Source organism: Portunus trituberculatus, chromosome 31 (genome assembly GCF_017591435.1).
Source record: "Portunus trituberculatus isolate SZX2019 chromosome 31, ASM1759143v1, whole genome shotgun sequence".
Taxonomy (NCBI): Eukaryota; Metazoa; Arthropoda; class Malacostraca; order Decapoda; family Portunidae; genus Portunus; species Portunus trituberculatus.
In genome coordinates this window covers 811,284-824,676 of record NC_059285.1, presented here as the reverse complement: position 1 = coordinate 824,676, position 13,393 = coordinate 811,284, and the positions used below count along the sequence as shown (strand labels likewise).

The following is a 13,393-nucleotide window of genomic DNA, read 5'->3' as shown; positions in this document are numbered from 1 at the left end:
AGTAAGTTTTTGTTGTTGTTTGTATTATTATTCCTCTTCTTTTCCTTTCATTATTATTAATTAATATTGTTACTCTTTTAATCTCATTTCCTCCTCCTTGCTTCATACAAGTCACTGTTGCATCTTCAACTAATTCAAGTTTTCAAAGTGTTTACAGGATATAACAGCCTTGACGCTAATGTTTGTTTTATCTTTGACCATTCCAACATGACAAGAAATAATGGATTTAAGATTACACACAAACACTTCAAATCCCATGAGGCAAAGCACTTTTTCTTTAGCAGAATTGTTAACATCTGGAATAAACTTCCTTCAGAATTGATAAATAACAATTCTATTGCATCGGTCAAAGATTAAGCTGACAAATATTTAAATTAACCCCCACAAGGTTTTCTTCTTGTGCCAATGATTACACATGGAAAATGTAATTTCTAATGATTTTTCTTTATTTCGTTTTTTAAACATACCTGTAGAGTTCAGCGTAGGGTGAATAACAGAATTTCCCTTCATCCTTTCCTGTGAAAATTCTTTGTCAGTTTTTCCACTCTGCATGGTACTCTTCCCAACCATTTTCCCTACCAGCAAAAGCTGGAGGAAGTGGTGGGTGGAGGGGTGGGGAGCAGCCTTTTCCTGTGCTGTCCCGTGTGTCTTTCCCTGTAGCCAGTTAAAAGTAGTTACTAAGCAGCCTTGAAAGGACCAAAAGGTGTGTTGGTGTTTGTATTGCCCCTAACCCTCCTCTCCCCACAGTGCCAAAAGACAAAAAAAAGAAGAAGAGCAACAAAGAAAAGAGGAAGAGAAGAAATTGAAGGAAGAGGAGAAGAGGGTAAAGGAAGAGGAGAAGAGGGTAAAGGAAGAGGAGAAGAGGGTAAAGGAAGAAGAGAAGAGGATGAAGGAAGAGGAGAAACAAAAACAAGAGGACAAACTGAAACACAGATTTGCAAGTTTTTTCCTGGCGAAGAAGAGGGATGTAGAAGATGAGGAAGAGAGGGACACTGCTGGAATCTTCAAGCAGTTCAGGGTGAGAAAGTGAGAGTGGTTTTACTAAGATGTCAAATTAATGCTGTTTTTTACTACTACTTCTGTTAATTGGTGGATTCTTTACAAATTTAATGGAACCTATCGACAAATTTTTAAGTGATTTTTAATGACAAAAAACCACAAAAGTTTTTTCTTGCTCTAAACATGTGGTAAAAAATGCTAAGAAGTGTAAAATCAATCTTTTTTTTGTCATTTTCAATGCTTTAGAACCAAAAGAACTATATATTTTCTGCTTTATAGTTTCAGAAAGAGAGTGACTTCAAAGTTTTAGCTTTACAAAGACATAAATAAGGCTGGTTTCATAGTTTTGTATTTTTCAAAATACTTGTAAAAGCTTTTTGAACCAAAAAAGAGAAGAACGAATGAAGTGAAGCATTATTGTCTGGTATTTGAAGTAGAAATATTTTTAACCCCTTCACTACCATGACGTGTTTTCATATTTGTTCTGCTTACTATTTGATGATTTTTAACATCAGAAACTTATGTGGGGATTAGAAAAGTGATGACTGTGTGCACTAATCTTCTGACCTGCATAAACCCTTCTTAATGTAAGTGAAATCGTCTAATGGTACACAAAACTCTTAGTAAACGTGCATCCCAGTACTGAAGAGGTTAAGAACTTTTTAAACCAGAAAAGAGAAGAAAGGATGAAATGAAGCAATATTGAAGTTTGAATGGAAGGTTATTTGTAGAAGAATGGCATACACACTGAACACTTGGCTCATATTGTACGTCTGTCTCCAAAGCCTGGAATTGTGCGAAGTTTGAAGTGTTTAGTGGATTCTATGAGTTTAATGCAGGTTAATTATAGTTCAATGATGGTTTGTGTATATCTTAAGTTATAGTTTGATCTTTTTCTTGACCTTCCTAACTTGTAATTGTTGTTGTTGTTGTTGTTGCTGTCATCACTGTTATTGTTTGTATATCTTCCTCCTCTTCTTTCTTTATTATTGTTAGTGTTACATGCATTATTCATTCTTCCTCCTTAATTATTATCATTGTTATTATTGTCATTATAATAAACCTTTTCTTCCTCCTCCTCCTCCTCCTCCTCCACCACCCCCTTCCCAATAGGTGAAGGAAGACATGCAGTTGGCACCCCTACACCGAAATACTCTAACCTCAGACCAGCATGAGGCTCTGGGGGAGGTCATGATGGGGGCACAGGGAGGACAGGGGAAGCTGCCACTGACCTACCTGGCCCTCCTCAAGGCTGGAGGTCACAAGGTCAGGTCATCGGCGAGAACATGGCCGCCCTCAACTGCTAATGATGATGATGATGATGATATTGAGATTGTAGGTGAGTTTGTTTTGTTGTTGTTTCTAATGTGATGTTGGTAAATTATTCTTCCTCTCCTTTTTGTTCTTGTTCATCTTACTTTTCCTCCCCCTCCTCCTCATTGTGTAGTTAGTATAGAATAGTTAACCAAGCAGCCTAGTAAGGACCCCAGGGTCTGTTGTTGCTTGGTCTTTCCTTTGTATTCCTTGTCTTACTTTTTCTTCCTCTGCCTCCTCATCCTTGTCTTAATTTTTCCTCCTCCTCCTCGTCATACTTTTTCTTCTTCCTCCTCCTCCTCATCCGTGTCTTACTCTTCCTTCCTCCTCCTCCTCCTCATAACCCAACCTACTCTTCTCCCCCCAACAGATGATGATGATGACACCACCACCACTGCCACTGCCACTGCACCACCCCAGAAAGGCTGCCCTGCCCCCCCAGGCCTGCGGGGTTGCGGTGCGGGGCGGGCCAAGCTCCTGTCCTTCTGCGAGAACAGGCGGCCAGCTTACTGGGGCACCTGGAGCAAGGCTGGCCAGTGTGTGAGAGCAAGGAGGCCATTTCTGAAGGAGGTAAGGGTGGGTCGTGGTGGTGGTGGAAGAGGAGGAGGGGGGAGAAGTTTTTTTGAGGGAGGTAAGGGAGAAGGAGGAGGATTTTTGAAGGAGGTAAGGGAGGAGGAGGAGGAGATAAGGATGTTGGTTAAGGAGGTGGGGAATTTTTGAAGGAGGTAAGGGAGGAGGAGGAGGAGTAGGATTTTTGAAGGAGATAAGGGAGGAGGAGGAGGAAGAGAAAGGATGTTGGTTGAGGAGGAGGATTTTTGAAGGAGGTAAGGGAGGAAAACAAGTCTTTTACACCCTACACCTTTCCCAACACACCCCAAACACCCCCAAAAAAAACAGCTTCCACACACACACTGACTCACTCTCTCTGCCACAGCCCACCCTGGACTACGAGTATGACAGCAATGACGACTGGGAGGAGGAGGAGGCGGGAGAGAGCTTGAGTGACTCAGAGGGTGAGGAAAAGGAAGAGGAAGACAATTACGAGGTTGATAATGACTTCTTTGTCCCCCACGGCTACCTCTCCGATGATGAAGGAAAGGAAGAGGAGGAGGAGAAGAATTGTGTGAAGAGTGGTGATGGTGAGGTATGTTTTCATGTGTGTGTATTTACCTAGTTGTAGTTTTACAGGGCCTGGGCTTTATGCTCGTGTGGCCCTGTCTCCATATCTACACTTATTCAATCTTACTTTAAAAGTGTGCACACTCGTTGCAGACACTACTTCTTCATCTAAACTGTTCCATGTCTCAATACATCTCTGCAGGAAACTATATTTTTTAATATCTCTCAGACATCTTCCTTTTCTCAGCTTTTTACTATGCGATCTTGTGCTTCGGATGTCATATTCTTCTCTCAGGATCAGTTTCTCATTATCCACTTGGTCCATTCCGTTGATCAATTTATAAACTTGTATCAGGTCTCCTCTCTCCCTTCTTTGTTCCAGGGTTGGTAGATCCATAGCCTTTAGTCTCTCCTCATATGTCATCCCTTCAAATTCTGGAATCATTCTTGTAGCTATTTTTTGTAGCCTCTCCAATTTCCTTATGTGTTTCTTTTTATGAGGGGTCCATACTACTCCTGCATATTCCAATCTGGGTCTTATTATAGTACTTATCAATTTCTTCATCATTTCTTTGTCCATGTAGTGAAATGCTACTCCAATATTCCTTAGTGTGTGTGTGTGTGTGTTTTTTCTTTTTACTTCAATCCTTGTTACTACTACTACTACTACTACTACAGATGGAGAACAAGAATAAGGAGAAGCTGAAGAGGAAACAGGCTGAATTTGAGGAAGAGATGAAGAAAAAAACCAGAGAACTGAAACCACGCGTCATTGGCTGTCTGTGGCTCACCGACCAAACCACCAACATGGGTGAGAGAGAGAGAGAGAGAGAGAATGTGGTTGGAAATTTTAATGTTATAGTTTAAATTCATTGTTTATTTGTTTTATTTTGTGTGAGACATGCTTACTTATATATTTGCAGCCTAACATTCTCTCTCTCTCTCTCTCTCTCTCTCTCTCTCTCTCTCTCTCTCTCTCTCTCTCTCTCTCTCTTACCTAACCTAACCTAACTTAATTTAATGCACCCCAAACAGCCTTCACACAGCTGCTGAAGGTCTTAGAACCATACCGAGCTGTCCGTCTGGCCCCCAACCCCATCCCGACAGCCTGGAGGGGTTTGGCGCCCCAGTCTGGCCAGGGAGAGGGGCCAGGGGAGGAGGAGACGCCAGGAGGGGATGAGAAGGGAGGGAAAAAGTTCGTCAAGGAGTTTCCAGAAGAAGGTGAGAGAGAGAGAGAGAGAGAGAGAATGTCTTTCAATGAATGAGAAAGAAAAAAATTGTATACATAAGAAAAAAAAAAATTAATCTAACCCCATAACACCAAAAATACAAGTAACACACACACACACACACACACACACACACACACACACACACACACACACACACACACACACACACACCAGAGGACCTGGGTTCGATTCCCCGGTCGGGTGGAGATATTTGGGTGTGTCTCCTTTCACGTGTAGCCCCTGTTCACCTAGCAGTGAGTAGGTACGGGATGTAAATCGAGGAGTTGTGACCTTGTTGTCCTGGTGTGTGGTGTGTGCCTGGTCTGAGGCCTATCCGAAGATCGGAAATAATGAGCTCTGAGCTCGTTCCGTAGGGTAACGTCTGGCTGTCTCGTCAGAGACTGTAGCAGATCAAACAGTGAAAAACACACACACACACACACTCACACACTCTCTCTCTCTCTCTCTCTCTCTCTCTCTCTCTCTCTCTCTCTCTCTCACACACACACACACACACACACACACACACACACACCAAACATCTCTTCCAACCCCCAACACACCTCTACACAACACTCTACCTCCCCCTTTCACCCAAAACACCCCTCTACACTCCCAGTACACCCAGAAAACACCTCTTTACATCCTACACCTTTCCCCAACACATCCAAAACACCCAGAAATACACACTAATGCTCTCCCTCTCTCTGCAGCTGTGGCACCGCTGATACAGTTACTTCACGGCAACAGACACGGCAAGGGGTTCCTGTGTCGAGAGTTTGCAGATTACTGGTTGCAGAGGAACAGTGGCAGTGGTGGTGGTGGGAAGACTGGAGGTACGTGTGTGTGTGTTTGAGAGAGAGAAGGGATAGATGTGATGGTGATGATAGATTGATAAAAAGAGGAGGTGGAGGTGGTGGTGGTGATGATGATGTATTGAAAAAGGAGGAGGAGGAGGAGGAGGAGGAGGAGGAGGAGGAGGAGGAGGAGGAGGAGGAGGAGGAAGAGGAAGAGGAAGAGGAAGAAGAAGAAGAAGAAGAAGAGGAAGAGGAAAATTGGAGCTCTCAAACATGGAAGAGAAATAAAAATAACTCTCTCTCTCTCTCTCTCTCATTGCAGAAGTGTGTGTCATTGCCAAGCGGAAAGTTTTGCAGAAAATCAGAGAAATCGGTGTTTGGAAGAAATGCAAGACTGAAAGTTGCAAGCGTGCGATGCTCATGTGGTAAGTAGTAGTATTAGTAGTTGTTATTGTTGTTGTGCATCTTTTTTTTTTTTTTTTTTTTTTTTTCATCTTAATCTAGTTTGTTTTTTCTTATTGTTATTGCAGTTGCTCTCTCTCTCTCTCTCTCTCTCTCTCTCTCTCTCTCTCTCTCTCTCTCTCTCTCTCTCTCTCTCTCTCTCTCTCCTTCCTTCCTTCCTTCCCATCATAACACACACTCACACACGCACACACAGACCCATTCACAGACCACCTTACGGTCTCCACAGGTACGTCCCATCAGAGACACGAGAGAAGTATGGCGTCTTGGACCTGAGCATCCCAAATACCTGGTCGTACATAAACACCCCAAAAGAACGCAAAGATGAGGACTCCGAGGTGACCCAGGATGACCCTGCAAGGACCCCAAAGCTGTCTAAACTTGTCCCCATCACTGCGTTCACCCGAAAGACCCCCACCTCGACCCCGACAGCGACCTCGAGTGGAAAGGAGGTCACGCAAACTGGAGAGGTTTCGCCTGTTGCTCCATCCACAGGGCAGGTGGAGGGGTGTGGGTCAGTGGAGGTGTCACCCACACCTGTGCCCACCCCTACTCCTCCACCCAGCAACGTCACCCGCCCCAACTCCGCAGGAAAGGGGAAAAGAAATCGCAGTCTTTTCTTGAGTGGGAAGAGTCAGTCTGCTAGCTTTGTGTCGTTCTTTAAGAAGGGAGGGAAGGATGATGGTGGTGGTGGTGGTGGTAGTAATAGTGTTGGTAGTGAAGGTGGTGGTGGTGAAGGTAGTGGTAGTGGTAGTGATGAGTGTATCATTTTAGATGATTGATAAGGTGTTTGTTTTGGTTATTGTTTTTTTTTTTTTTTTTTTTTTTTTTTTTTTTGTGTGTGTGTGTGTTTGGTTCGGTTTGGTTTTTTGCTTATTCACTGCCATAATGTTTGTGTTCATGACCGGTAAACACACACACACACACACACACACACACACACACACACACACACACACACACACACACACACACACACATTTCTAACATAAACACATAACACATTTTAAAAGTTCAAAAATCTATTAATTATTTTTGCAATGGGGAGGTAAAAAGTTGAATAGAAAGTAAATTGTGTGGATTTTTTCTCAATTGGATGAGAAAAAAATGTAATATGCAAAAAAGTGATGGTATAGAAAAAATATGTAGCTACTGCTTTTTTTGTAATTAATTTTGTGGTTACAATTATATAGACGATTAAACTCTGTGAGGGAGTTATATAAAGAATGCAAACTTATAATACAGCTTTTGAAATACATCCTGATGTTGGAAAGAAAATATTTTGTGAAAGGGCAAAGGTGAACGTGTGTGTGTGTGTGTGTGTGTGTGTGTGTGTGTGTGTGTGTGTGTGTGTGTGTGTATTTACCTAGTTGTAGTTTTACAGGGCCTTGGCTTTATGCTTGTGTGGCCCTGTCTCCATATCTACACTTATCCAATTTTTCTTTAAAACTATGTACACTCTTTGCTAACACCCCTTCCTCACTCAAACTGTTCCAAGTCTCAACACATCCTTGTGGGAAACTAAACATTTTTAACATCTCTCAGACATCTTCCCTTCCTCAGTTTCTTACTATGTGATCTTGTGTTTCTAATGTCATTCTCTCGGGATTAGTTTCTCCTTATCCACTTGATCCATTTCGTTAATCAATTTATAAACTTGTATCAGATCCCCTCTCTCTCTTCTCTGTTCCAGGGTTGGTAGATCCATAGGTTTTAGTCTCTCCTCATATGTCATCCCTTTAAATTCTGGAACCATTCTTGTAGCCATTTTTTGTAGTCTCCAATTTCCTTATGTGTTTTTTCTTATGGGGGGTCCACACAACTCCTGCATATTACAATCTAGGTCTTATTTTATTACTTATCAATTTCTTCATCATTTCTTTGTCCATATATTGAAATGCTAATCCAATATTTCTTAGCAAATTATACGTCTCTCTGAAAATTCTATCAATATAGCTTACCGGTTGATTTTCTTTCATTGTCACTCCCAAGTCCTTTTCCTTTTTTACTTTTTCTAGTTCTACTCCATCTCCCATCTTATAGATTCCCACTGGTCGTCTTTTACTCTTTCCCATTTCCATGACATGGCTTTTGTCCACATTGAATTCCATCTCCCATTTCTTATTCCATTTCCAGATCTTGTTTAAGTCTGCTGAATGTAACAGGGTGTGGTAGGATAACCTGGCCAGAGAGGGAGGGAGTTGGGTGTAGGTTACATAAACATTCATATTGGTAAGTGAGAAGAGAATGGTTCGGGATATGTGATAAAGGTGTCACACATTGATAATGGCCATAATATGTTGGTACTACAGTGTATCTGACATAACCAGTGGAGGGGAGGAAGGAACATGAGACAAGGAGACTGGGAGAAGTTCACAAGATATTCAGAATCTGTAGATGGGAAACTGGCTAAGGGCAATTGAAAATGTCCACTGAGGTGCCAGTCCCCAAACCAGTTCAAAAGAGTTAGCCAAAAGAATAGCATAAATACCTTAAAGCCTCCCTTTTAAATGAGTTCAGGTCATAGCTAGGTGGAAATACAGAAGGAGGCAGGGAGTTTCAGAGTTTTACCAGAGAAAGAGATGAATGATGGGACCACTGGTTAACTCTTGCATTAGAGAGGTGGACAGAATACCTTGGGAGTGAGAGAGAAAAGAAAGTCTTAGTAGTGAGGCTGCAGGAGGAGAGGCATACAGTTAGCAAGATCAGACGAGCAGTCGGCATGACAATAATGGGAAAAGATAGCAAGAGTTGCAACAATGTGGTGGTGAGAAAGAGGGGTTGATAAAACAAAAAGCTTTTGATTCCACCCTATCTAATAAAACAGTATGAGTGGAACACCCCACATACATGTGGAGAATACTCCATACATGGGCAGATAAAGCCTGTGTAAAGAGTTAGCCATTGGGAGGGTGGGGTGAGAAAAACTGGTGGATATGACTCAGAATACCTAACTTTATAGAAGCTGTTTTGGCTAGATAAGAGATGTGAAGTTTCCAATTTAGATCATGAGCTGAGGATATTCAGTGTACTGTAGAAGATGGGGACATTTGAGTGTTATTGAAGACAGTTGTCTGGGAGATTGTGTAAAGTTGATAGGTGGAGGAATTGAGACAGAGCCTTCCAACAATACAAAGTTTGCTCTGCCCTAATCAGAAATTTTGAGAGATCAGAAGTCAAGCATTCTGTGGCTTGCCTGCATGATCTGTTTACTTCCTAAAGGTTTGGTCATATCATAAAAGATGTGTAAAAGTGTAAGGTGGTACCATTAGCATAGGAGTTGATAAAACAAGCTTAGTTTAGAAGATCACTGATGAATAACAGGAAGGGAGTGACACGAGAGAATGAAATCGGTGGTCAGAATATCGATATTCTACACCAATCTAACAGAGTAACTTGACCTAACCTAGCCTGAGCAATACCTAACTAACCTAGGTAAAGATAAGATAAAACCGTAAGGTGGTGTGCTTGAGGATAAGTTACCGTGAAAACTTTGTGTAGCTACTGTAGTATTAAAGGTGGCGCCGTCATAGTTAAATACAGCAGCAGTGCCTCCCCATTTTTTATTTATGTATTTTGTAATAAGAGGTGATATTTGGCCATATTTTAGCCTTCCCCACATGAAAACTCAACTTTCCCACCAGTTAGGAGAGAGAGAGAGAGAGAGAGAGAGAGAGAGAGAGAGAGAGAGAGAGAGAGAGAGAGAGATATAGAGCACTGATAAATTTAGTAAAAGATTGAGAAGTGGTATAATCAGATGGCGAAAAACTAGGAAGATTGAAGAGCAACAAGTATAACGAACACTCACGACTCTGAAACATTCACTACTTTTCACTAGTATGTAAGTACTCATCTGACACTTTTACCTGAAGCTTATGTGCGCTGGAGGGCAGACAGCTATGGAGGTGATGGCAGGTGACGGGAGAGCTTCGCTTGTTGTTTTGTCATTTTCGGTTTCAGTAAGACTCTAACTCAGCACAGCTTTCTTGAGCAGTGACACAGCTAACACGGGAGCAGACTGTATTTCCCAATCTTTTTACAGTGAAAACGAACACAGTACAGCCTCAGAGAGGTTTGAGATAGCTTCTGTTGTTGGCACTTGTCAAATCTGTCACGACTCACGAGGTGAGGGATGCGCACTGTGCAGGGATTTACATCAGTTTAAAGACTGGGAACTTGAGGGAATTGTTAATGTCTACGCAATTCTTTAGGAAAATTTTCCCATGAAATCTGTAATTCATATGGAAGTAAATTCGATATCAATTTTTCAGGATTATCTGTTATAAGTACCTCTGGTGGGGACTGGGGGGGACCAGCGTTTCAAGCTTGAACCAAAGACTATATTATAATTTATAAACTTTGCTTGAACCTTCATGTCTTTCTCTCCCAGGCTGATTACTGCTCCTGAGAATGTTGCTTACATAATCCTTGTTATATCATCCATACCATTGAAAGACCTCTATAAGGTCCTCTTTTAACCTTTACCCCTTTAAGAAACGTAAATCTAAAAGCTTCGATTGTCTCCTTTCGTAAGGAATCCCTTTCATTATAGAAGGGAGGAGTTACCTTGTAACTGTAGCTCATCTATGTGCTGTTCCTCCATCAGTTTCCAGTGTGGGGAGGACGGATGGAACAGATACAGATACAGGCATGGCCTGTGATGCACGTGCTCAAGCGTTTGTGTTCTTTTTCGTTTTTATCGCGACTATTCATAACAAGTCATAATATTGGCGCCTTTTCTCCTCAAAGCTCGATGATGGCCCTTTCTTGGTTTTGATGAAAAAAAAAAAAAAAGTTATTACTTGGAAAGAGGCTCAAGACGATGACGAGACTGGAGACTGGTTATATAATGTAGTGTTGTTACTACGAATACTGATCCGCAAATTACACTGCATACTGCTCTCTTCAATGCTTTTTCATTGTCATAATTATGATAGACATATCAGACATTGATGGAAAGTTACACTTTACAGTAAGTTACATTCACAGTTTGCATAGAAAGGTTTGCCTGATGCTAGAACAACAGTGTTCAGTGACAGGCACCAGTACTGAGCGACGTACAGAGGCTGTTCCACGGAGGCAAGGCGCGTCTAATCATGCCACCCAAAACTAAAGAAAGATGGACACTACTGCAGGCAGGACATGAGCCCCAGACGAATTCAAGGCAAAAGGTTACAGTCTCGGATAAAAACGACGAAAACAATTTTGGGATACGGCACGGACGTCATCATGATGAAGCCTTGAAGCCTGTGCGCAAGGAGCGTCTGGAAAACATCTTGGAAAAGGAATGGGAGCAGGAAATCAAGAAATGTCAACATCCTCGCTGGGACCAGGAAAACTTCCTCGGCCACACTTACTTCACTTGTGAAAAGTGTGGCAACAGGCGGCGGCAGGCGGTGACACCGATGAGCTTCAAATTATGTCAAGAATTTGAGGATTGGTTTGATGATTGTTACCCGCCTTTATCGTCGCCCTCGTCCTTGTCTGCGTCCTTGTCCTCATCTTTTCACAGCAAGAGACTGCGAAGGAATGAATGGGTTCTATACAAGCAGCAGAATCTTCTAAGACGGGAACAGCATCCTGCAGGTGTAGCGAAGACTGTGAGCTCCGATGACATGATACAAAGCGAGACATATCGACGGATAACGGCACAGGTGCACGCTTCTACCACCAAGGTAAACAGTGAGATGCAGGCTCTCGCTCGCCGCTACATAGCTGCTCTGCAAGTATCTGAATCTCGCCTTAGTTGCAAGAATGTTTCTCAACGTAAAAAACAGAACAACCAGCACAGTGAATCAGAAGGGACCCAGAATGAGAATGAAGAGAACTTCGAAAAAGGAGAAGAACAGAAAACCAAGATTGTGGTGCCTCGGCTGAAGGTGCGTGATATAGTGCTGGGTGGTTACTTTTATGCGTGTGTCACCTTCCAACACGTCATGTTCGTGGAAGGCAAGGTGTTCCATCGTCTCATGCCAGTTCATCAAAGGCTGCGGCTCATGTTTCCAGGTCTGTCTCGTGATTTTTCCACTCTGACCTACCTGGAAGCTCTCATCCCAATGCTCTTCCCTCACCTCAACACCACCCAGAATGCTAATCTCCAGGCAACATCTCTGCGCTGGATTTACTCAGCAGCACTCTTGCAACCACAAATACCTAAACGCTCCCTCATCTGCTGCTCTCTAATTGCCATTTCTGCCGAGATAGACCACAACTTATCAAAAGAGAATGTACGCTTTTTGCAAGACTTGGATTGCAACTACAAGAAATGGCGAAAGGTTATGTCCGTCCTTGGACACTTAGCTGCCAAACTGACGAAACACGTGTCACAACCCTCGCAGCCACAGGTAGAGCAAAGGCTGGATGAGGATGAAATAGATAAGGAATAGACCGAATACAACAACAACAACAACAACAGCAGCAGCAGCAGCAGCAGCAGCAGCAACAACAACAACAACAACAACAACAACAACAACAACAACAACAACAACAACAACAACAACAACAACAACAACAACAACAACTAGACACTAAGTAAATTAAGGGAAGAATGGCAAACATCTCCCTCCTGAGGCAGCATCCCTGACCACCTCCCTCCCAGACTGAAGGAGCCTCTCAGAACAAGTGGAGGAGCATCTGATTACGGATTGAAAGTTTATCATTCCAACGATATAGCTGTTAATATGGAGTACGTGTATATTTATGGAAATGTTCTTTTATTGTTGAATTCTGTAACTTGTTAGTGAAAAATATACTTAGTTAAAGTCAAGCAAGTGTGTTCATAGCCTGCATGGTCGTCTTGGCAGTGTGAGGTTGTATGTATGTAGGTTTACTGTATGGATGCGCAGGCTATAGCGGTGCGAGATGGGGCCTTTGCTCCCCCAACACCACCACCTACCACACCGTCACCACCACCATGCTTATCGCTAACACTGTCGCCACCACTGCGATAACCATGAGATGAAAATAACAATAATAACAACAGTAATAATGAAGTAGCGGTGAGCGCACCACCACTGCTGCAGGCACACCAAACAAATCCAATCCAGTCAAGTCACGTAGTCTTGACTGTACATGACTCGCCAGTCAAGAGAACATAATTCTTTAAGTGATTCTGCAAGAACGATTCTCATCAGAGGAGTTAAGTCGAATCAGTAGTAGTAGTAGTAATAGTAGTAGTAGTAGTAGTAGTAGTAGTAGTAGTAGTAGTAGTAGTAGTAGTAGTAGTAGTAGTAGAAGTAGCAGTAGTAACGGAAATATTTGACTCTTATCTAAGACTGAAATACACAGGCAGCGATTTAGTGAAGAAACACAAAACGTTTCAATCACACTCTTGAGAAACCTGAAATATGAAAGCAGAATATATCAGAAGAAAAGAAAAAGATATACAATATTGCTAATGGTAAGTACACATTGGAAGTGTCTGAAAAGAAATATAGATCTATCGCTTGCAACTACATATGAAAAGCAAAC

The 13,393-nt window shown here is 42.3% G+C and overlaps 1 protein-coding gene across 1 annotated transcript; it reads left to right on the top strand.

Annotated features, from left to right (window-relative positions):
- The first annotated feature begins 782 nt into the window (after positions 1 to 782).
- On the top strand, positions 783 to 6,903 carry LOC123511469 (chromatin assembly factor 1 subunit A-like). Its single transcript, XM_045267395.1, has 9 exons — positions 783 to 1,018; positions 2,113 to 2,338; positions 2,684 to 2,883; positions 3,248 to 3,457; positions 4,111 to 4,243; positions 4,468 to 4,653; positions 5,378 to 5,500; positions 5,784 to 5,886; positions 6,153 to 6,903. The coding sequence occupies exons 1-9, from the start codon at positions 887 to 889 to the stop codon at positions 6,703 to 6,705; spliced, it is 1,866 nt and encodes a 621-aa protein (XP_045123330.1). The 5' UTR covers positions 783 to 886; the 3' UTR covers positions 6,706 to 6,903.
- The last annotated feature ends 6,490 nt before the right edge of the window (positions 6,904 to 13,393 follow it).